The following is a 25,076-nucleotide window of genomic DNA, read 5'->3' on the forward strand; positions in this document are numbered from 1 at the left end:
TCCTGTGGTGTGTATACTAATCTATGGACCTCCATGGGTGAGATCTCTGAGCTCACAAGGGGCATCTTTCCTTCAAATATGAATGTTTTATTTACTTTGTTCCAAATAAAACTGATAGTTTTTATGCATTATGTGCAAGGCTTTGGCCCTCTGAGAAGTGAAGACTTTCTTGATCCAATGGCTGTTCAAGTCAAGATGCTACTCTTGATACATTGTGATGCTTAGGCATTTGGTAGGGGGTTTATACCTTTGTAGCTAAATTTTGTATTTACACTAGAGTATATAGTGAAGAGATGTAGGAGGGTTTAATTATTTAATTTAGTGTATTAAAAATAATAGAGAATCTATATATTAAAAGGCTATATAGTCAAACAGTTATGCATTGCTGAAAGTCAGATGTGTTTTTGCTAAACTGTGGTTTAGTGAACCGGCTGGTTATTATTTCTGTTGAAATTATTTTGGATAATTTTGATTCTGTTTGCTTAGAGGTTGGATTTTAAGTATGTGAAGCTTAGAGTCACTACATCTGCTTTTAAAAACCTGTAATAGTTATCTGCGTTTTGCAACCAATTCTTGAGAAAACTGGCACTGCTCTGTGTTTGTTTAAACCCTGGGTCCTGTTCCCTGTGGCAGGGCTACTACTGTCAGTGCTTTGATTTGAGATAGAAATTGGTCTAAAGACAGTGTTGAGAAGAGCAGGCAGGAGGCTAACATTTGGGAGACAAAGAGCAGGCTGCCAGACTCTTCTTGCCTCACTGAAAAAAGCTGCATGACAGATGGTCATGTCATCAAAAATAAAAATAAAATATTGTAGTTCAAGGCAGCTTTGAGCATGTTTTCACATTGTTTCTCCCCAGGCTGCTGCTGAGGAACACAGAGAGGGTGTAAACCCCCTTCATCTGCATAGGAACCAATACTGGGAAATTAACATTTAAATTTTTTTAAATTACAAAACTACATCTGTTTTGCAAACAAATGTTGCTGTTTCATAGAGAAATGCTTTTTTGGTTTAGCCAGCAAGGGAAAGGCCTTAGCAATCTGTACAGTGTGGTTACAGTAATGACCTATTTGGTATGAGCTGCCAGCACAGCCTTTTTGTATCTTTGTGCCTCCCCCTGATTGTCTCTTGTCTGGTGACCCATTAAGTCTTCCAAACAGATGCTGCTGTGCTACTGAGTTACACTGTGGTAGTACCTCTTGGCATTACATGAGAGTCATTGAAGAATGCTAATCCACATTCCACCACTGAAAGAAGCAAAGAGTACTTCCGATCTGGATGTCATATTCATTAGTTTCCTGCCTCTGGTTACAGATTATCAAGACAACTCTGGTATGATGTTTATGGATGAAGAAAACAAGTATTTAGAGTGATCTTAGATTATGTTTCATTCATGTAATTTTTATTATGTTAATAATTATTATTTATTATGTTTTATTATGTAATTATTATTATGTTCAAGTCTTACCCGGTTTGAAAAGCATGTATTTCATATCTGCTTTTAACCAAAATATTCTTCAACTTCCCAGTACTAATCTTTACCTATAATTTGTTTTTATTCCTCCATCTTTGGTTGTAACTTTTCCATTTCAGAGTAACAAATAACTGCGCAGAACCAACAGACTTGACAAAGATCTCTTAAACTTTACAATATTGTCTAAATGCTCCCAGTCTGTTCCTTCCTTTGCTCTTGAAACAGCTACTTGTTTGACCTTTTGCAACATATAGGAATTAAATTAGGAAAATACTGGTGGGATGCTGAGCATTGCAGTATTGTCCATCCTTTCACAGCAGAGACAAAAATGTAAACTATTTTATGTGGACTTTATGACCAGTGAATTAATGCCTACATTCCTCCTCCCCAATTACCTGGTGATATTTACTAACTAGATTATAGTCATCAAGTCATCAGTAGAGAAAAGCATGGTGCTCTTTCACAGTTGTCTAATTCTTTGAGGAGTAAATCCAATTCCTATTGAAGTCAATGATTCACTGACTTCAATGGAAGGAAAAATAGGCCCTTAATCAGTAAGGAAGTGTAGTGTCAGTCATACTATGCCAGACCCAAACCATCAAAAGCATATAAATGATCAAAAGAGTTTCTACATTTAGCCTGCCCCACTTTATACATAATGAATAACTAGTTCATGTGTGATTTAATCTGAAAATACTTTATTAAGCATAGATAATAATGCAGAAATCTATGTAATAAAACCACCTTAGAGAAAAAGCTAAGTTAAAACGAGTTATTATAAATATTGCATTTAGAATTCTTATTTTACATACACAACTCCTTCCAAAAAGTGGACAATTATAAATTAACAGCTTCCAAGTAACTGGAATTTGGTATGTTTGAGAACAGAAGGCTGTGCTGCAAATCTTCAGCTTTAAGACGTAGGAGGATCTGTTCTCATCCTGTACATGTAATGGATACCACTTTGTGCCAGGGTGTGATTAGTTGGATGGGAAGGAAGAAAGGGTGAGCATAGTCCTAGTGTTGTATTTTTATGACTTATCTTAGGTGAAAATTATTTTTCAGGAGAGATGATAGAATGCAGCTACAGAATTTAGTCTTAACAAGTTTTGTTTTTCAAGGCATTTAGGATCTTTGAGTTCTTGGTCTTAAAACTCATGACAAAGCTGTTGGGAAAGACTTTGCCTCTGCCATCTTCTTCAACCTGGCCCATGATGATATAGTTTAAACCTAGAACAGAAAGTACAGAACCCTTACATTACAAGGCAAAAATACATGACGTGATTTGGCAATTATACTTCTTTATGGTCTCTACTTGATTGCACTCTGTTACCAATGCCTTCTAACACTTTTTCATTCCTGCTAAAGTATACAATTCCTTACCCATCTTTGCCATGCTTCTCTTAAGGATGGCAGAGCACTCAGACAGGTTGCCCAGAGAGGTTGTGGAGTCTCCTTCTCTGGAGACTTTCAAACCTGCCTGGACATGTTCCTGTGTGATTTACTGTAGGTGATCCTGCTCTAGCAGAGGGGTAGACAAGATGATCTTCAGAGATCCCTTCCAACCTCTATCTTTCTGTGATTCATTAAATGTAGACTGAAAGACATTATAAACTTACAAACACTGGGTAAATTAGTTACTAACACCTAAAATGGAATGTGTCTCATTCAGGTTGAATATTTCCTCATTGGCTTAGCTTGTAGGATAACAGACTTAAGTATTTTCCTTCTCTTTTCTTACCCCAAAGAAGGAAACCTTTCGTACATATGCAGGGAGGCAGACAGGTAAGGTGGACTTACTATGTGATAAGCCCTGGCTTTGGAGAAATCAGGTGAATTTGCCTATTTTTATGCCTTAGAAGGGCTACAAAGCCTTAGGCTGGAGGGAATGGTATTATGAGGGTAAGCAGAAAAGTTTAGGTATTAAGTAATGGCTACTAAATAATTCATGGAAATTTAGGATGCAAAACAGAAATATGTGGTTTGGTATCAGCAGTCTGTCTAAAAGGAGATATTTTGTTCCACCAAGGATACTAGTATGTTCTCCCAAACAGATGTCTGGTTTCCACAGAACTTATGGTAAAGGCAAAAGCTGTTTTCTGACAAAGATTTTTCACTTTGGTACTATCCACTTTGAATGAACCTGCTTAAATACCAGTAGTATCCTGAATGTTATCAGGGGGTTTTGATGCTTCTTAAATTATTTTCTATTGTTTCCTGCTATGGTTCCATTTATGTTCTTCTGTCCTACATGTTAGCTGAAAACCTTTTTTCTTTTTTTTTTTTTTAACTTAGTTACTTTGATGGAAAAATAGTCTCAGTATTTCTTGTAACATCGTGGAGTAGCCCTTGTTATGTTTAACTGGAAATTATCCAGATTGATCTCTGTGTAATATTGTGTAAGGTAGCTGTAGAAATACTGTCTGTTTGCAGATAGAGAGTAGGCTTAATGCTACTGTATTTCTACAGCAAAGATATAAAGATATACAGGAGAGAAACAACAGGGACACGTTAATATTTGTCAGTCTGCTGTGACACACTGCTCATCTAGGTTCAGCATGCTGTTGTTTTTCCCTTCTGAAGAACTGTGTATGAAAACTAGTTCCAAAACACATACATGTAAAAATGAAATCTAGCTGAGCTTCAAGAGGACCAAATCAGATTTTACTTTATATCATGTGGGTTTAAAAAAAAAAAAAAAAAAGAAAAAAAATTATAATTTTTCAAACTCCTTTGTTCTTGGTCCATAAGAAGAACATGGACCTGATGGAGGGGATCCAGGGAGCTAGAACACCTCAGCTACATGACAGACTGAGGGAGGTGGGGTTGTTCATCCTGGAGAAGACAAGGCTCTAGGGAGACCTAATAATAACCTTCCAGTACCTGAAGGCAGCCTACAAGAAGGATGGAGACTGTTTACAATGGCCTGTAGTGATAGGACAAGGGGCAATGGTTTCAAATTAGAGAAGAGTAGATTTAGATTAGATGTTAGGAGTAAGTTCTTTACCATGAGGGTAGTGGAACACTGGAACAGGTTGCCCAGGAAGGTAGTCGAGGCCCCATCCCTAGAGATATTCAAGATGAGGCTCAACAGGGCTCTGGGCAACTGATGTAGTTGAGGATGTCCCTGCTTACTGCAGAGGGGGTTGGGACTAGACAACCTTTAGAGGTCCCTTCCAACCCAAACCATTCTATGATATGTAAAACTGCAAAATGCAGTATAAACCTGGATAACTAGATGGTTTTTAATCTTAAGTTCATTATAATATTAGCTGTTTTTTATAGGAACAATTACTATAATTTTACTGATTTTTGTGATCATATTTCAAATAGCAGTTTTCGAAACTGTTTTTTATAAATACACAATGCAGTTATTTTTGTTTACTTACCTCTTCTGATGAGAGGACACTGCTTACACACAACAATAATCTTGGCACTCATACTCTTGCCTGCTTGCTGAATTGCTAAATTTCCCTCCTTATATACATTAATGAGTGATATTGTTGCATGCAGACTGCCAGCCCGTGTTATTGCTGTGATTACAGTTCCAGTTATTACTAGAAGAAAAGACATTTGATGTTTTGTTGTTATTTTTTTAGACATAAACTCTGAGACATCATAAAAATGCAGAAGTAATCCATACTAATCCATAATAAAGAAACAAACCATGCTGGAAACAGTTACTAAAAATGTGAGTAACACCTGTAGTAGATAAACCACTACTGAAAAAAATTGCTGGCAGTACACAGAAACATGTTCCTAGAGTGTTTCAGTCTTTTGCAAGTCCAGTTCTAGGTTTAGATAATTTCAATTGAACAGTACAACTTGATATTATTTTTAATGACCAATTTTTAAACAGTGGAGAAACTGAACTGAAAACGTTCTAGTCAAAAGCTATTCAATTTCCAACTCTCTGGGATTCTCAAATGAGTTGCAGGGAATAGCTAATGCCTTAGGAGCTATGGTTGGTTCTGTCTGAGGCCTCATACAGATACAAATTTGCTTATTTCAGCTAAATTTAGACTACAGGTTAGGCCATCAAAGAGCTCTCAGTGTGAGAATAAATATACTGTTTTTTTTCTGAGGATGACTAGATTGATTTGTAGACCATCTTCATCTGTCAAAAGGGAATGATAAATAAAATTAACAATTCATTTTTTCCCCTCAGATCACCTTTTTAAAATAACAAATCTGTGTATTTCTTACAAGTTTGCATAATCCACATTTTGGGTTAGACTTTTGTAAATTTGCACATTATCTGTCTTTAGTCAGAGCTTTCAATTAAATATAAATATTCCAATTCAATCAAAAGAGAACTGTGGGCCTGAGTAACCATAGTGTCTGTTGGTCTGCTTTTCGATCCAGAGACCTTCTCTTCCCTTTGAGGTACTGAATAGTGTTGAGAAGGACTCAGTAGGTATGGGCAAGGCCCCAGCACATTGCAGTGATTTGTGTTTCTTGGGCACTGCCATGCTGGCAACATACTGTCTCTAAATACTTTACTAATTTGTCAGGATATTGCACTTTTTTTAGGGGTGAGATTCCAGAACACTGGAGGTGACCGCTGCCCTAGGCACTTGCCCTTAGTCTCCCACACACCCTGCGACTCTTAACTATCCAGCCTCAGGGCAGACCTCTGGGTGGTACCCTTGGAAAAAGTTTGTGTAACCCTAAACAAAACCTGGGAGACATTCAGAAGACATAACAACATGATCATGCTGGCTTGTACATCCAATGGATATTCAGAATCCTCAAAAGCTGAGAAAGCATCCTCCCCTGTCTTGCCCATAGTGTGGGTGAGATCACTAATAAACAACAACATTGCACACAAATACCTTGCTCAGCCTCATGACTAGTGGCATCAACATACCATAATTCAACATGATAGTCCTGGTCCATTTCCCAGAAATGATAAACACCACCACAGGGAGCACATAGTGTAAATAAGAATGTATGTAACACAACCATGCAAATAAGTGGGCCAACACTATGAACATGCATGATTTAGCTAATACAGAAAATGCATATGCCAAAGTTATTTTAATAGCCTTTGGATGGGTTTGTTGTTATCTAAACCCCTTTGGGCCCCATGCTAGGACCGAAAGACAACTGCCATGGTTTAGACACAGCCAGTAACTGAACCCTACATAGTTGTTCACACCACCCACAGCCTGCCTGCCTTGGTGGGATGGGAAGGAAAACTGGGAGAATAAGGCGAAAGCCCTGGGGTTGAGATAAGGAGCACTGAATAGAAGAACACAGAAAGAAATGAAACAACCATAATAACAATAATACTAATGAAATAGTAAATAAAGCAAGTGATATAAAAGGCTGTACTGACCACCATGGCTCAATCCATCCACCTGATCCTGTTCCACTGCACCTGCTTACTCCAAATACCCAGCCTTGCCCCACCGACCCTCCCCTTCTCTTGTGGACATGATGTGGTACTGAATATCCATTAGATGGTTCAGCTCCCTGTCTTGGCTGTGGTCCTTCCCAGCTTCTTGTGGAAAAAGTTAACTATATCCTAGTCAAAGTCAGGACAGAAGTATATAAAGTGAGTTGTGGAAGTCAGAAGGTTCAGCATGATGTGTGTATTGGCTGGTTACAGACAAAGCAGTAACTGCATCAATACTTTCCTGTTGTAGGTGCTCTTATGCTGCCATTTGCTCTTCAGATGGAGAAACCACGTTTGTTTCAGACATGTGCAGTGCCTGTTTCAGCGGGTATCTCCAAGAATATATTGAGTAAAACACACACAAGGTAGTGCAAAAATGTAGCCTACATTGTAATGATAACTTGGAACTACAGCAGGTAAAATTCCTATGAGTCTAAAACCACAGTGCTAAGTGAATAATTAAAAAGAAACAAACTTTGCTTCCTTACCAAAGTTACTTGAACAGTAATTGCTTTCCACAGTCCCACTCCTCTTACACTTTTGCTGGCACAGGGCAACTGTAGGTTTCACAACTTTTATGAAGAGCAAAAAGTAAATTGAATTAAGATATTTGATAAAAATGCAAATCATTATGATTAAAAACTAACAAAAGCAGAAGAAAGATTAAGAATCCTGATGTATACCTTAACTAGATCTGATATTGCAAGGTATGAACATCACAATAGCAATATTCCACTTCTTGGCATCACTTCCAACCATCTTCTCATGTGTATCCCAGCTAGATATATGTTCTAGTGGCCTTATAGAACAGGAAGTTATGGAAAATTGACATTTGATTGCAGTGTGATCTTTAAAAATGTAACTTCGTGTTGTTGCCATCCAGCCTTTGTAGTACACTTACAGTATCATAACATTACATTACAGTAACACTTCAGAGGGGGTGGCCTTTTAGTATTGTACTGTGATGGAAGAGATCAAATTTCTGACTTTCCTCAAATTTTTAATATAGCTTCATGACATGTGGTACTGTATAGCTTTACGGATGACATTTAGAAACATAACATGATGTTTGAAGTATTTATTTAATATTAGGGATGGACATTTCACAAATGGATTGCTGTCTTTAGAAACAAGTGAAGACACTTTTGTTTTTTTTAATTTCTTGGGTGGATGTGTTGGTCTCTGTACTTTACTCAGCCCCTTCTACTCAATATGTCAGGACACACAATGTGGGGTGCAGTATTTTAATTCTTTTATGCCCTCTCAAATAGCTAGTAGGACTTCATCAATGACATCATAGTTATTGAAAACATGGAGCTGGAACAGACAAAAAACCCTCAAGCCCTTACATAATCCTGAGTTCCAAGAAAAACTAAATTAGTTATGAAAAATCAGTGCAGATTTTTTTTTACTTTGTTCAGAAAAGAACATTTTGCAGAAGTTTTTTTCAGCCTATACTTTCTCAAACAGAGCTTCTAACTAAATTTTTTATCAATAATTTATACCTGTTCTTCCTTTTAATTGAATGAATTGATTCTTTTGATAATTTTCCATGTTTATGAGATTTCACTGAATGGCATTAAAATGACTTTATGTCCATGACTGTTAGAAAATATGCATACCCTTTGTATTCTCATCCCTATACTATACATAACTGACCAGACATTGAAAAGACTTCTTTCTGTCTGACAGACAAGTCCTTTGGAATTACTTCTCTTTGTTGTCTTCTCTCAGATGACTTTGCAGGTGTTGTTGGTTTTTTTTATTTTATTTTCTAATACTGATGTTGTCATAAAAATTGATTTGGAATTAATTACTAAAGTACTTTTGCATGTGCACACACAAACAACACACAGAGCAAAACTCAATAGCAACACCCTGAACACAAATGGAACATGAGATATTTAGCAGCCTGGATTTGTTGAGACCAAATGTTTGAACCAACAAATCCATTAAGAACTGTTTTATAGTGAAGAAGAGCTGAATTATTTATTATGAACACTGACATCAGAATGATTTACAGGTCATCAGGATGACTTACAGGTCATGTTTATAATATTTATTTTAATCTCTCTTAAATACCTTTCATTATCAGTATTAAAGCACCACAGCTTCTTGCTTTCCTGCTGACAGGCCATTACTGTCCTGACTTTTGTTGCATTTTAAGTATAAACCAGGTTATGTGTTGCAAAAATACCATAAATCATTTGTGGTCTGTTTTTCCTATAACTGTATCTTAAATATCTCCCATTAAGGTTACAGAAATTGTATACTGAAGACATTTATCCCTTCAGTATCTCAGTAATGAGGTAGTTTTGGCAATACTTCCAGAGAAATCCTCTTCCAGAGTTTTCTGTCTAGTCTTAAATATAAAAGGAAATTTATTTTTAGTGTGACTTATTTCCTTCTAAGATCCAATCACTGAATTTTTAAAAATAAAAACAATTCTAGGAGAGTGTCATATTGACAGAATCTGAAGAGTGCTCAGGTGGCTTCCATACCAATTTTACTTGATCTTAACTATCTGAAGAAAAACGTGGTCAGTTTTTAAAGTAACAACTTGCACTGAAGTAAAGAGTTCCTTTAAATAAAACTATTTCCTGAAATATTTAGATTTTCTCATAGAAAAGAATTTTGCTCACCCATTCTTCTACTAAATTTCATAGTTAACTGTCAAAAATTAAGAGGCAGGAAAAGTCTCTCAGCTGAATAATATTAAGTAGATTGTCCACTGAGTATATCAACTTGAATTAATTCCTTCAACATCTGAATTACTATCAAACTGTAAACCTGTAATTTTAATAGACTTTCTATTGAATTTTTCTGTAACCCTCTCCATGTCCTGGAATAATTGATTTTTCGAAGAAATAAAATAAAGCCAGTAGAACTTACTTGAAGTAGGAGGAACTGTTGTGGTAGTAGGAGGAACTGTAGTTGTGAGTAACTTTTTTGGTCTAAATTTATAATGGCCAATAAAACCATCAGCTGTTAAGCTTAAATCAGACAAAAACTGAATGAGCAACTCATTTTTCTCAGACAGAATAGGCCTGAAAAAGGAAAACAAAATATTTTGATTGTTCTGAATGTCAAAGCCAAAAAAAACCCCATTAATAGCAATCTTTAAAAAAAAAAACACAAAACCCACACTTAAGTTATTGATCTGAATGCACTATCTGCACCCAGACTGATACTGAAACACAAATTTCTTTGCTGACATGTCAGACACTGATGTTTTGAGTATGAAACTCATTCTGATGAATCATCTAAACTTCTGATTCCTGAAGGTTATGCCAATGTGTAGTATCTTTAAATTCTTCCTTGTGCCTTCGTTGAAGATTTCACTTCCTTGGAAGGGAAGGGGCTAGATTATCACAGTGGGAAATTATACCAAAGAAATCCTCAGTACATAGCAGGGGTAAGTAATCAGTACATAGCTTTTATAAATTTGTTTTTCTTTAATGAACATCATATTATGCATTTGGAATTTCTTGCACAAATTAATTCAATGTTGGACTCTATAGTTTCTTGAAAATAAAACAAAACAAAACCAACTAACCAACCAAAAAACCCAACCCCCCCCAAAACACTAAAAAGTAAATGTTTCGGGTTATTATTGTTTGGTTGTGGGCTCAGTTTTTGTCAGTGATTGGGTATTTGTTACCAAGGCCTTGAAGAGATAGTGGTTATTTTTTTAGGAGTTAAAATGCCATGAACAAGAATAGTTCATTGTATTAATTTTCATTTCACAAACTGCTTAGTACCTTCTGTGACACTGTCTGCCTCTGGATGTAGATACAGTGTGATAAGACTTCACACAAAGACTACTGTTAGACTACTAGCCAAAGCAGCACTTCTCTTTTCTTCTCAGCCTTCCACAGACCTTACCTCAATTGATTAGTAATTACTAACACAAATCACATTTTTTGGAAAGAGGAAGCAAAATATAGGGGCAAAAGAATCTCAGCAAGAAAAATACGAAGTGTATGTTGTTTTTGTAATGTGGCTGTTGCTTATTCCCAGCAAGTCTAACAGAGCTCATGAGCAGAGACCTTCAAAACACTTAATCAGGCCTTTAAATGCCTAGGAGCTCAACTGGAGGTACAAAATGTGATATTTCATTTACAAAACATTTAAAATCTTTCAGAAGCCTAGTAAGATGACACACAGTGGTGGTGAAGTTCATAATTCAAGAGAGTTACTTACGCTGGTGGACTGTCTCCACAGTACTTCCCAATTCTTTTGGCATCATTGATTTCCCCACCATTAAACACTGCCACATAATCATATCTGCAGTAGTTGTCTCTCTCCACATCAAACTTCTCAAACTTTAATTCTATTAGCTGCAGGGAAAGTGTAAATAACTCATTAAGATGCTGATATGCAGAATTTATTAGCACTTCTTATAGTAAGTGACCACTTCATATGAAATACCAATTGATTTTTTTCTTTCCATAAAGGAAAAGTCCTTGAAGTCCTTAATCCATTTAACTGCAGAGTGAAGCATTTTGATTGCATTCGTTCTCTCCAAAAAATAGTTCAACATATGACTCTAATATTCTATGAAACAGTTTGTTCTCAAACATATGCAAGCAACTTCTGATAAAAATTTTATCACAGAATGAGAACAGAATAGTAGGTGTTAGGTGTTAAATTGCTTTTAAAATAACTGTAAGTTTAAACAACAAGAATGGGGCTTCTACTGTCATTGTGTCATTCAAGATGTGTTAAAGCAAGGACCGAGTTGGTAAGAGCCATTTCACTGACTTCGTTAAGAGCAGCGTTTGAATCACTATGGTTGCCAACGCTGTGTTTACTTGATGCAGAAATAAAAAGGTCAGAAACAAAAACATTAATAGAAATAAAATTAGGAAATAGTAAGACTGAAACCAAGAGAAAGTAAGTAGATAGAGAAATTGTGTTTCCATACACAGTTTCCATAGATGCCAGGGTTTTATAAGTCATACGTGAGAATTAATGTATCTCTGGTATATCCAGTAACAATGCTATTACCTTCAGTATGATTTGTATTCTTTGACTTTGCCACTTAAAAAACAAAAACAATAGACAAGAAAAGAGAAAGGGAGTTTGCTTCTCTGAAGTCCTGCAGTATAATTCTGTCGGTTGTGAATAGCAAGGAAGGAAAACACAGTATAACTGTACGATTGAAACAGAGGTAATATATGCATTTAGGTTGCTTCTTTATATGTAGCACAAGAGTATTTAAATCACCTTCCCATAAATAGCACAAATGAGAGTTGAATGACAACACTGAATTGTGTTGACTGTAAATATGCAGGAGTTCTCTTTAAAGCTCTGTGTGAAACAAAGATGGTATTAAATCTTTTAAAACTGTAGAAAGAAAAAGGAGTCATCTGTACATTGCATATGCTATTTGATTTACTGGCATTGTAAAAATAGTCTTGTTCTATATTCATAGTAATGATGTCTTAGTTTTGCCTGGATATGCTTCTGCACTATTCAGATCATTGTATTTCCCATAAAGTATGAGTAACAGAGGGAGACTTGGTTTCAGAGATGAGTAACAGGCCTGTTTCAAAATGCATGATGAAAAAATGCACTTTAAATGGAAGTACTCATCTGAGTAATATGCTTCTGATCAAGAAAGGTGGTACAGACAGAAGTAATGCAACTGGGAGCAGAAATTATAATTTTTTCATAGCATGCCACAATAGCTACTTTACTATTGTTCATAAGTGCATTTCCCACTAACAAAGAAGTATTTCATGATAGAATAGAAGCTCTTCACCATCATGAGAAGCTCCTCCGTCTTCTTTAACAAATGAAGTAATTACTGATTTGTGCCAGAAGCAAAACAGTGCCTTGTTTTATTGCTCACATGCTTGGGAAAGGAAAGAGCACCTAAACTTCAGCAAATGGACAAGTGAACAGCTTTTCATGTGCACTTGTAGAGAGATGCTTATTCAGTACTTCAAGAATTACTTCTGTCACTGTCAAAATTCTGCCTCATTTGTATGCAGACAACCACTGGTGCAGCCCATGAAAATGACATATTCAGAAATTTGTTGATTGATGGAACAGAACCTACAAAAGGCACAGGATATAATGCCCTAATTTTTATGCTTATTTTGTCTTTTAAAGGTCTCCTCTACAAGCTTAGAGGAAGTTTTAGGCTTATATAGAGACATTTAGAAAGACATGGAGTAATCTGCAGTTTACAGACAAGGTTTTGAAAATCACTACTACCTATCCATAAGATTGTTAAATGACCTGTACCTAGCAAGCAAGGAATATGGACTGGAGTACAGGAAGGACTAAACTTACATACTGCTTCAGCTCAAGGGAGAAAATATCTTAGTAAAAAATGGAAAAGTATGAAAGATCTGAAGAATACATTTATCTGGGGCAGCTGTTTTATTTGGAGGGTTATGGTCAGGAGCAGATTAAGAGGAAAATTGTCTTTACATGTAGAATTATAAAAGCTGGATGTGGTTATAAAATGTAACCTATTAAAACATTCTTGGCAACTAAAACATTCAATCACTGTGGACTTCCTGCCAAGAAACAGAGCAGATGGCTCAGCAACAACCAGAAAATGTGAAGCTAGGATTGAGATTAGCCCTACAGCACAGGGAACACACTTGTGTTTGCCATGTGTGGCAAATGGTGGCAAATGAGCCCTCTTGGTTTGCTGTCATAGCTCTTCAGGTCTTCATGAAATGGTAGCATATGCTTTGATGGCATCTGCCTAATGAAGCAAGTGCGTTAGGAGATGGAGCCTTCAAAATATGAAATAAAACAACTTTTATGAAACATACATGGAAAATACCTGTGCAGGACACACCCAAATATGCTCCCTGTACTGTTAAGCAGAATAAAATAATGTCTCCTTTTAATAAATTCCATCATCCCTGCCTAGGTACCTCAACAACAAACTGCAAAAAAACATTAAGAATGCTACAGACGTTGTTAAACTTAACATAGGCTATCATCACATTTGGTCCTGAGATGATCACCTGCCCTAAGTTCATTTGCATGATGTTTTGTTAATTAACAAAATCTTTAAAAAAAAAATCTGTTTTAAAAGCCTTGCCAGTCACAGATCCTTTTAAAAAGTTTAATTTAGGGGAATGTATTGATGCACAGAAGAGGACATATACTGTTGAGAAAGCACAGAGTTAGTGGAGTGAGGCAGGTAATAGATGACAGGAAGGTGGGCATTGCTGGAGTGTAGGTGTGCCTGCACTCCTTGCACATACCCAGTTTTACCTTTCAGCCGGAGAGCATTTTCATTATTTCGGTGCCACACAGGCAGTGTGTTGTGTGTGCGGGCTGTTGATGAGGTGTTAGCCCCAGCAGGCAGTGGAAGCTGGTCTGCGCTGGTGTGGCAATGGTAGTGCCTTACCTGGTTCTTTGGGGCAACAATATGCCAGGAGCAGGTGACCCCTGCTGGGTAGTCTCGCTCCGGCCAGTTGGGTGTTTGGAAGGACCCCGATGGCTTCTCCAGTCGTCCCCCACAGTACTGAGCCCCTGCAAGTACAGGGCACCACGCTGACCGGAGTGTAACAGGCATTCAGGTAGCACATGTCCTGCGCTCCCTCTAGTGCAGGAGCCTTGAGGGGCCAGACATGGCTGGTCTCAGCCAGGTTTGTACACTTCTGACCCAGCTCCACCACAGGACGTGGCTGAACCTTTCTGCTCAGCTGATGGCACCTCTGGGAAAAAGAGCCTCCCATGGCTAGGGCTGATGAGCATTCACAATGGACTGCAGTCTGTGGAGAGCCCACAATGGAGAGGGTTTTTTCCTCCGTATCTCCTACTCCCAGTCCCAAATTACAGTGCTACAGCAGGTATGTAACCTTATTTATAATGTGACTATGAACCTTTATGAAATTCTCCTTCACATCACACTCATTCAATATATCTCGAAGGACTAATAAATTGCTCATCACCTGCATTGCGTATGTCCAGCTACCTGTCTAGTCTGGTGTTATGCCAATAGCAAAAGCCCTGAAAAGCAGCCATTCAGCAGGGCAGTATCACTTCCCTGTAATCTCACAACCTCTTGCAATTCATGTTCTTTCCAAGCACAGGGCAATGCTTTCATCTTTAATACCTAACAAAAATTTCTTTTCATGTATTTTTCTAATTATTTTTAAACCAGTGTAGAAATTGACAATCCACAATGTCCTCTGCAACAGCACTCCACCACTTAACAGCTCAATGAGAAAAATCACCCCCTGCTTTCCTTTGCAGCCACTTACTCATGTGGTATTTGTATTTGAAGAGACAGTGACTGTGGTCTCTGTTTGCTTTCCCCATACTGGTCATGACTGTAGAGCCCTCTCCTATGCTCATCTTGACCTTTTTTATTATATCCTGTTCTGAGATGGAAACATCAGAAGGGCATACAGTATTGAAGATGTAGATACATTATGGGTTTATGGTGTCACAAATTTTTGTTGTGGCTTGGTCTTTATCCCCTTTCCAAAAAAAACCAAAATGTCAGGTTTCTTTTTATGTGATGCCTGTTGAGCACTGGATTGATGCTTAACTATTGTTTCCATAAACTATCTGTTTCAAAATTAAGATTTCATTTGTAAGCAGTAATGGTAAATTCAGAGCACACTGCACTGTACATGAAGTTAGGGTCTTTTCCCTTTGTTTGCAACATTTATCTTTATTGAATTTCATCTGCCATTATATTGACTAGCCAGTGCCATATTGCTACCAGATGCACTTCATCTGCAGTTCTTACAACAGTTAGCCCTCTTCTTTACTACTTTGATTAACTATGGTGGGTAAATATTAAAACTTTGTTATTTCTTAAGCAAATGAGTACATTGAACAGTGCAAGCCCTAATATCTCTGGCTTCACATCTTAAACTTTCATGTGACTCTCCATGGAGTTGTGCAGTTGTATGTATCTTTAGAATGTACATAATTAATTACCTCTTTCATGTGGTTCTGCTGCAGAGAACTTTGCAATGAATCCACTTCCAGCAGTATTAGCATCTGAAGTCATCTGCACCAACATTGTATTGCTGTTGGATACAAGGGCACCTGGTTTCACAGTACCACAGAACCTGCCAATGCGTTGTCCATTAGCATGGCCGTTGTATATATCCACAAAATCATATCGACACAAGTTGTCACTTTCCAGGTCTAAATATCTAAAAGAAAGAACCACCACTTTCCCTTCTGGGACCTGCAGAGTGAGAGAAAGAAGGGAGGGAAGGAAAGAGAGATGTATCTTGCGGCGTGACTGGCACCACATACCCATCTGATCCCACTATTTGCATGAGTATTTTCATTCCTATCACGTATCGCCAGGTAAGCCATTTCTTTGTCAACTATGCACCAGACAGAGTGGGTTTTAAAATCGTATTGGACAAGTCATAAAAGCAAAGCTCTGGTCATCTCTGTTGCGACTACCATCTTCTTGTTTCACAGTATCATCTAGCTAGGCTGCTATAGTTAATTATACGCCATCACTGCTCAGTTCAGCTTGGCGTGTTTTTCTTACTTTCTGCAGACAGTAAACAATCATGAAAATGAGATTTATATGGTTCAAAAAAAGCATAGGGAACAAGCAATTGAAAATTCTAAGCAAATGCAACGTCCTCTCTTACCTTGCTGATTTGTGTCATAAAGTTTCATAGATTGAAGGATTTTTTATTATTATTATTTACTGATACACGTTTATAAGTAAAATCATAAATTTGATGGCTAATGCTGAACAGTCCCAATACTTAATTATTGGAGTGGGTACATTTAGCTTGAAGATTGTAGTGAAAGAATTATATTTGGAAAGAATGTGTAAAACTATAAACAGAGAGTTCAAAAGAACCATTAGTGTGGATGTCCTCAATTCAAGTTTTGTTTTCTGAAACATCTGAGGAAATGTAAAACAGGACAAATGTTACAAGTCTGTATCTGTGGACATTGTGAAAAGGGCAAGAGTAGTGAGAAAGATGTAAATATAAATAGCATAATAGTTTAGAAGGAGAAGAACATTTACTAGGCTAGAGTTGCAAGCTTTTGAGACAATAAGCAGCATATTGAGAAGTGAAAACTATTCTAACAAAGCATTCAGTGCTGTGTAACAGGACACAGAGAAGGGACACAGTATTTTATAGAGAAATCCTAGACAGTCAAGAGTGTAATTATCTGCATTCAATTCATAGCCTGGTAGAGTGGTTACCTATTAAAATAATTGTAGCTGTTCTATTTTACTCAGACCCCATTATTATTTTCTGCTTTAAATATGTAACACACACTTAATGTATCTGCAGTAAGTTTATATTTAAGCCATTTCATTTGAGAGTTTATGATTTTTTTTCCTTCCGTAAGAGTGACTCATTTTAAAACATCACTTTGAGATAAACTACAACTAAACTGTTCCTTATACAAAATTTTCAAGTGTTTTAATGTTGTGAATTTCAACACTTAAAAATGCCTTGTCAGGTACAGATTCTGTTGACAAAGGCCTGTAGTGATAGGACGAGGGGCAATGACTTCAAACTAGAAAAGAGTAGATTTAGACTGCATGTTAGGAACAGGTTCTTTACTATGAGGATGGTGGAACACTGGAACAGGTTGCCCAGGGAGGTGGTTGTGGCCCCATCCCTGAAGATATTCAAGGTGAGGCTCAACAGGGCTCTGGGCAGCCTGATCTAGTTGAGGATGTCCCTGCTTACTGCAGAGGGGGTTGGACTAGATGACCTTTAGAGGTCCCTTCCAACCCAAACCATTCTAGGATTTTATGATTCTAAGGCTCCAGGAGACTTTATAGTGGTCTTCTAGTACTTAAAGGGGGAAAAGGTGCATAGGGACCTTTTTATCATGGAATGCAGTGATAGGATGATGCGTAATGGTTTCAAACTGAAAGAGCATAGATTTAGATGAAAGGAAGAGGTTCTTTACTGTGAGGGTGGTAAAACACGGGAACAGCCTGCCTAAAGAAGTTATGGATGCCCCCTCTCTAAAAGTGTTCAAGGCTGGGTTGGATGGGCCTTTGAGCAACCTGATCTAGTGCAAGGTGTGCCTGCCCATGGCAGGGAGGTTGGAGCTAGATGGTCCTTAAAGTCCCTTCCTGTGGCAGTTTAGGCTGGGTGCCCCCTGCTACTGCCACATGAGATACACCTCTGGTGTCCTGGGTGCCCACCCAATGGGGTGGACACAGGAAACGGCGTATTTCTACATATAAATCCCGCGCTCTATAAATCCATCTGCAAAGTCATTCTCTTCCTCTTTCTTCCCTCTCTGCTCCCATGGGAGATGCTCTTTCTTATCGGGTAATGCCGGGGGAGTATCTCAAGGCCTCTTGGGCCTGTCTAGGCCTAATGCCAGGAGGAGAATGGAGGGGGGGGGCAGTCTCAGACCTGGCCAGCCTGAGACTTGCCTAGCAGTGGGAGGGGGGAAGAAAGAGCCCTGAGGGTTTGGGTAGACTCTCAGGTGGGAGGAGGGAAAGATTGGGAAGCCTCTGGGTACTATGTAAGGGGCTCTGTATGCTTTAGGATGTTCTTTGCCACTATGCTTTGTAGTTTTCTGTAGTTTCACCAATTGCTTTTCCATTTAAACTTTCCATCACTCTCCAATCCATTTGTGTGAGTCTCATTCTTTTGTCCCTTTCGGGGCAAGAGAGGATCTGGCTGGCCTCAAACCAGCACACTTCCAACTCAAATAATGCCATGATTTTAAGAAATAGATTTCATTATAGTTTTTAATCTCTTCAGCATCTATTAGTTCATTCTACAGAATCATAGTCAAAATTGTTCCCCACAGACATCCTTGAGTTTCTAAGTTATGTTTCAGGACAGCTTATAAGAAAATGAGTAAGAACAATTCAGCCACATGTCATGAATGTTTAACAAGGAGCCTACTACAGATTTAAGTTATCAGAATAATCCTTGCTCACATGTAGCTGAGTTTGGGGAGATAAGACATTTACAGAAATGTGTGAACTGGGGCTCTTTAACCACGGTCACTACATACTGCCATTATAGAATGATGTCATTGCTTATTGAAGTAGCATTTGTCATCACTCACAAAATAACAAATTTGTTTCAGCATGTTAAATCAATTAAGAGTTTGTGGTCTGACAAGATGACATCAAGAGTGCACAGGATGGTGGTTCCCTATTCTGGCAGCAGCCACTCCATTTTGAGGCTACTGCTAAGGAATCCCATCCTAAATACAGGTGTCTTTGTAAAACCATACTTTGCTTTCGTTCCCACCGTTTCCCTTTTTTAAGTGTTGAAAACTAATGTGCCAAAATCTGACAATGTTTATCCTAGGACATTTAAAATATTGCTTCATGAGAAACACAGGGGAGAAAGCAAAGGCCAGCATAGCATGACTCAGTATTGTTTACTTTAAGCCATATTTGAGCCTGATGAAGTAGGATAGGATGCCTCAGAGGAGCAATTGGAAGGAACTGTAGCTCTTAAGTAAAAATGAAAATTAAAAAAAAAAGGGAGGGATCAAAGGATGAACATGTGATGCTTCCCCTACAGGGTGTGCCTTATTTTTCAGTTTAACCCATCCATCTGGTATCTTTCAACAACAGAGGCACTTTAGCTTCTGCCTCTCCTTGTCACACAGAGGGTGACTGACCCACACTTGTCCTCTGCTTCCTTTCTTATTTAAACTCTATGAACTTTAGAATCAGACATGATGCTACACTTACATGAAGGATGCCTTACTCCTATTGAAGGCTAAAGGAGAGTAGTTCTTCCTAACTTTTTAGGGGGACTTTTTCTGAAGCATAATTCCCTAGACTACTAACATCTTCAGAAGTGCATGATTATTTTACATGTAAAACCCACCACAAAATAAAGACTCCAGATTGTTTTGGGCTTTTGTTTGTTTGGTTTGGGGGGATATAATTTGTTTGTAGATATTTCATATGATGTTAATTAACATTTACTTAAAGTAATTAAGCTGTTTTTCTGTTGTTATTCTCACTGAACACAAAACCCACTTCATTGTTGTGTCTCAGTTTCTGGGGAGGATTTTTAAACTGTCATGTTTTTCAAAATCACTTGGTTTAGATTATTTACTTTGAAAAGAATGTTTTGATGAGGAAAAACCTTTAAATACTAACTTTCTGAGAAAATATTTAGCCTCATTTGTAAACCTGTATCGTAGATGAACTTAATGTATTTTGGTATATGTTTAATACTAAAATGCTGATTTTATGTCTTGCCATAGGAGTCCTAGGTAGACTTGAAAAACACATCAGCTACCTGCATGCAATACATATTATTTCTTTCTACTAAGAGTGAACACCAAAATTATTTGTAATTACATCCTCAGAAGAGCCACTGTTCATGCTTAGTCTCTTGCTCCTTAGCTCCATCCTCTCCAGCCACAGAACAATTAAAAAAAAAAAAAATCTTACTAGCTTACTCTCCCTGACAAAGGCATTAGCTGTTTCTTTTATGGCCATACAACCATGCATAAAGATCTGTTCTCTACTGGAAGGGCACTTTCACAATTACTTGGGAAAATGAATACTTAAAACATTGAGAAAATTATTTAAAATATTTCACTCCCACAAGGCAGATTCCCAGCAAGTAAGTAAATTTTTCCAAATCTTGTTTATTGTCAACAAACCTGCTGGAACACAACTCCTGAACCTATAAAAACATAACCTTACATAACTCTGACAGTCTTCAGTATTATTACTGCACATAAAGTTGTTGAGAGTTTTATGGGACCTACACAGTCTGCCAGAAAAACACAGGACAGCAGTCCAGATTGTTGGACTATGTGACACATTTATGTGAGGTGATGGCCAAAAAGGATTACAGAGTATTAAATCTATATGGCATATTTTAGATAGAGCTATATACATTACTATAGGAAAGGAAATGGCTGTACAAATTACTTCTTAGCAAAGCCAGCTAAAAGATGCTGGGTAGTCTGCCAAGCTTGTAATATAACTACAAGCATGTGCTGAACACTTCTTAGAGCTTTTAGAATAGAGAAACTATTTTCTTTAGCCAGCTGAATAAGTCCCAGTCTCTTGAAATAACAGAACCATAATTGAGTTAGAGAGACTCTTCTAGCTTTAGCAAACAAGTTGGAAAGATTTCACCTGATACCTGAATGCTACATTGCTTTATCTGTATTACCCTGAACATTTTCTAGGCCTATTTTCTTTTAAAGGATGAATTAGTTGTTGCTCTGCCTTTCGGTGGATTTCTTCTATAGATTATGAAATCCTATAGTTGACAGAACACCAGCTTCATGCTCCTTGTGACCCAAATGCAAAGTCAATCAACACCTCTTCCATTCTTACAGACTTGTCAGATCCTGCATTAGACAGAGTTTTCAGGAGGGTGTTCACAGCCCTTGGTTAAAACGGTTAGGCAAAAAGTCTTAGCCATCTTCTAAGATCAGATGCTAAATGAGGAAGCGTAACAGTAACTATAATGTATTTCCTCTCAGTAGTGTAACTAGCTTTCTTACTTGGGTGCTACTATAAGCTGCTCTGAGGCTCAGCGGTATCTGGTGAAAGGATTTTGTTGTTTAAATGCAGGCTAACCAGACCCTTTGGTGTACCACTTTCCCTCTGGTCTGGTAAATCCTCCTCTTTTTAAACAGCATGTAGGCTTAGTCTCTCAAGTTTTGTAGTGCTTGCCGCCTTTGTCTTTCCTGAACATTCAAAAGACAGGATATTCTTACACAGTTGATGGGGGAAAAAAAAATTCAGCTTGGATTAGTGAAGAATATTGTAATGAAGGTTTAATGAGGTGCAGGCACAAGAAAGCCTGGACTACTACACCAGTGCAGCCCTTCTCTGGCTTTGGACAAACTACAGAGAATAGGTATGTGGCAGGTAAAGAGCAGGAGTAAATGGCAGCACAACAAAAAAGTGGGGGTGTCAGGATCATCATAAAAGACAAGAAGCCATCAAGTGCCTCCCATGGTTAATAAATAAAGCTGGCTTGCAGACACAGCTCTGCCACAAACTTTGTGGTAATGGTCCTCACAATGTCCAGGTTAATCTGGATGTTCTCATCTTCTTGGCAACAGCCACATTAGGTGTGCCATGAAACCACTTTGCATGGACTTTTTAAAATACAATCAATAATTCTTTTCTCCCTCTACTCCCAATAAATAACAAAGGGCAGATCCATGGCATGATTCAGTGGTGGCTCCAAATTCTTTAATTGTAAAAACTTTATGCTGTTATAATCAAAGTTACTATTTTCCTCCAGATTCAGTTTTGAACTTTTGAAGATCTAATACTATGTTATATTGGTAAACTAACTGGAAGGTTTTTTTCCTTTTATTTCATGCAGGTGTGTATGATTCCAAGTGTAATTTCTACCTGCTCATCACATTGTAAGGTAGGTGAAGCTCATTGCTGTAATCTGAGCCCCTCAATTGTGAGAAGCCAGTTTATGAGCATACACTGTATTTCACTTAATACTCTTCTGAATAAAATCAGTCCCACATTAAAGGTAACCTCTAACTTGGCCCTCATAATAATGCAACATAAAGGTGCGGAAAGCAAATGTTGCAGCTTCACATGTATCCTTTAAAGACAATTAAAATGACATTGCTTATTTGGTATGGAGTCATTTTAACCAAACACTGCCAACAGATCAATGTCTCCCACTTTGTCAGCATCTCTATAGTAGCAAGCAGACAATTCTTCTGTGACAACCTGTTCTACTGCCAACAGCCAGCCAGCCAGCCTGCCTGTAATGCAGTCTTTGAACTGAAGTTGTGTTTAGTGATTCTGTTACACACAGACAATTTTTTTGTTTTATGTTTTCTTTTTTTTTTTCCTCTGTTAAAGCCTGTACTCTAGGCCTGAATGTCACAGGAGTTCTTAGTGAACTGTGCCTCCAAAAATGGAGAGGAAATTCGGTGGGCAATTTTGGAGGGCTTAACTTGTACAGATGTCAGGAAAAAGTAATCATTCATTCAAATGTCTTTCTATGAGCCTGTGAATAAGGACACATCCAGCACTGAAGTCCTAGCTGTTTAATGGCATTTGCTATCCATGAAGATGTCTCTGCCTTACAGTCTTATTTCAGCATTAAAATATCAATCGTACCATGTGCTCAGTCATTTATAAATGCAAGAATGCTTTCCTACTGCTTTGTCAGCTTGCTGTATGACATCCTCTGGATGTCCTGGATGGCAGAACACTGCTGTTAGCACACACAAGCACACTTGCCTGAATGTTTTAGTTGGTTGTGTTTGAAGCTTTTTCTATGTCTTCTTGACAATGAAACTTGCTTTTCATTATCTAACCCCCAAAGCTTTACTTAATCCATTTGATCTAACTACTGCTTTTTGCAGTGACTGGAAGGGTAGATGCATGCTTGCAAGTGAATTAATTTACAACAATTAGAGGTGTGTCTATGAAGTCAATGAAAATTTGTGTCTGACATTAGGCAAGGCCAGTTCAGTTTCAGACACTATTATCATATTACTGCAGCCCTAGAAAGCCTCAGAAAGTTGAGCTGCTCTAAGTTAGAGTTCGTTATGGCACATACTTTATCCCATATAAAACACTGGCATTAACAACAAATAGCTCTTCATTGTTTTCAGTACTAGTTTTGTTATATTAAAAATTCTTACTGTGATTTTCCAAGTACATTTGCTGTTTGGAGGGTAGACTCCAGGAAATCCTTCACTCCCAATAAACCCTGACTCTCCAGATACAACTCCTCCACATGCAAATGTAGGCCTGAGAATAATAGGAAAAATAGTGCTTAGTTTTACAATATAATTCATTTATTCTTTCTATAACAGTAAAAAGGTATGGCTTGTCTTAAAATGTATCTTAAATATTTAAACATGATAACTTTAAACTTATATTTAATTATTTGCACTATTTCACTATTGTCAGAATGTGCAATTTAACAGGCCAATTTAGGTATAGAGAAAATGAACTGTAAATCTGGGTTTACGCATACTGTTATGCTTCCGTCTTGATACACCACTGCAAATTTTCATTATAATGAAAAAAAAATTAAGTCATTAGTAATGACTTTTTATATTATATATAATTGTACTTAGTACAGTAATAAAAATAACTTCTAATTGCTTCCTATTCTATTTCTCCTTCTGAATGTAGGTATTTTAATCAAGAAGACGGCTTTGAAAGTTTTCTGTAACACAGGAACGCAAACCGCCATGAGCACAAGTTCTACTGCCCTGGTCTGGTGACCAATCGTACATCCTGATTTTTCAAGTGTGAACCTTTACTGCTACAAAAGGTTAGAGAGCAGCTCCTTGCTACACCCACCGTGGGCTATGCTGTGGGCATATGAGGGAAGCACTGAAAACCCCATTTGCAAACCACAGCATGACTGCTGACAACATGAAGGTGAGCAAATGCCCTGCTGAACTTTAGGTATTGGGAAATATATTATATTATATTATATTATATTATATTATATTATATTATATTATATTATATTATATTATATTATATTATATTATATTATATTTTCCTTATAGTATGGTACATCATATCATAATGTTATATTAAGTCACATTATTACCAGGGGCTGCTCTCACAGTGCCCTGTATGCGTGCTAAAAGCCCCTGCCTGTGCTCCTGTTTGACGCGGGCACGGGCAATAAAACAGACGCGGGTTCAGCCTGGGGGCAGTGTGGGGGGCGGGGGGGGAGGTCTTCGGAGGCGCAGACGGTATCGCGCTTGCGGAGAGAAGGGAGGGAGAAAGGGAGGAGAGGCGTCAGGGCAGCGCTGCGCGGGGAAGGCGCGGTACCTGTGCGGAGGGGCTGCGGGGCGCGCCGCCGCCAGCAGCAGCAGTAGTAGCAGCAGCAGCAGCGGCAGCAGTGGGCAGCGCGGAGCAGCGGGAGGCATCTCCGGGCGACGGCGGCTGCAGGGCTGGGTCCGCGGAGCCGCTCCTCCGGCTGCCGCTTGCTCCTGTGTGCTGCGGTGCCGGAGGAGGAGGAGGCAGAGGCTCCCGCGACCCTCCGCCCCAGGGGCAGGGCAGGGTCGGGCCGCCCTTTCTCCCTCCCTTTGTGGGGCGCGGCGCTGCGCGGCCGCGGAGCCGCGGGCGCTGCCGGTTTCTCCTTCCCCTCGGGGGCCCTGCCCCGGGTATGCCCAGCCCTGAGCCGGTAAGTCCCAGCAGTGCTGCAAGCTCCACGGACACCCCGGGCGCTGCGCACTTAGGGACTGGGATCGCCCCGAACCTCGCAGCCGACCGCAGCGCCCCGCGCTCT

General features: G+C 38.5%; 1 protein-coding gene across 1 annotated transcript; it reads right to left on the reverse strand.

The window, feature by feature from the left end:
- Nucleotides 1-2,354: 2,354 nt before the first annotated feature.
- On the reverse strand, nt 2,355-24,714 carry PCOLCE2 (procollagen C-endopeptidase enhancer 2). The gene is made up of 9 exons (XM_054385999.1): nt 24,617-24,714; nt 23,461-23,569; nt 15,805-16,060; nt 14,258-14,382; nt 11,077-11,213; nt 9,766-9,920; nt 7,362-7,445; nt 4,862-5,029; nt 2,355-2,702 (listed from the first exon to the last, which is right to left on the reverse strand). The coding sequence occupies exons 1-9, from the start codon at nt 24,712-24,714 to the stop codon at nt 2,572-2,574; spliced, it is 1,263 nt and encodes a 420-aa protein (XP_054241974.1). The 3' UTR covers nt 2,355-2,571.
- Between the last annotated feature and the right edge of the window lie 362 nt (nt 24,715-25,076).

The sequence above is a fragment of the Indicator indicator genome, chromosome 13 (genome assembly GCF_027791375.1).
Source record: "Indicator indicator isolate 239-I01 chromosome 13, UM_Iind_1.1, whole genome shotgun sequence".
Classification (NCBI taxonomy): domain Eukaryota; kingdom Metazoa; phylum Chordata; class Aves; order Piciformes; family Indicatoridae; genus Indicator; species Indicator indicator.

Excerpts from the sequence above, each read along its gene's own strand:
- PCOLCE2 (XM_054385999.1), bottom strand. The coding sequence starts at position 24,714 with ATGCCTCCCGCTGCTCCGCGCTGCCCACTGCTGCCGCTGCTGCTGCTG. Across the intron at positions 11,214-14,257 it reads TTGTTGCCCCAAAGAACCAG|CTAATAGAATTAAAGTTTGA; the intron begins GTAAGGCACTAC and ends CTTTCCCTGCAG. Across the intron at positions 9,921-11,076 it reads TGTGGAGACAGTCCACCAGC|GCCTATTCTGTCTGAGAAAA; the intron begins GTAAGTAACTCT and ends TTCCTTTTTCAG.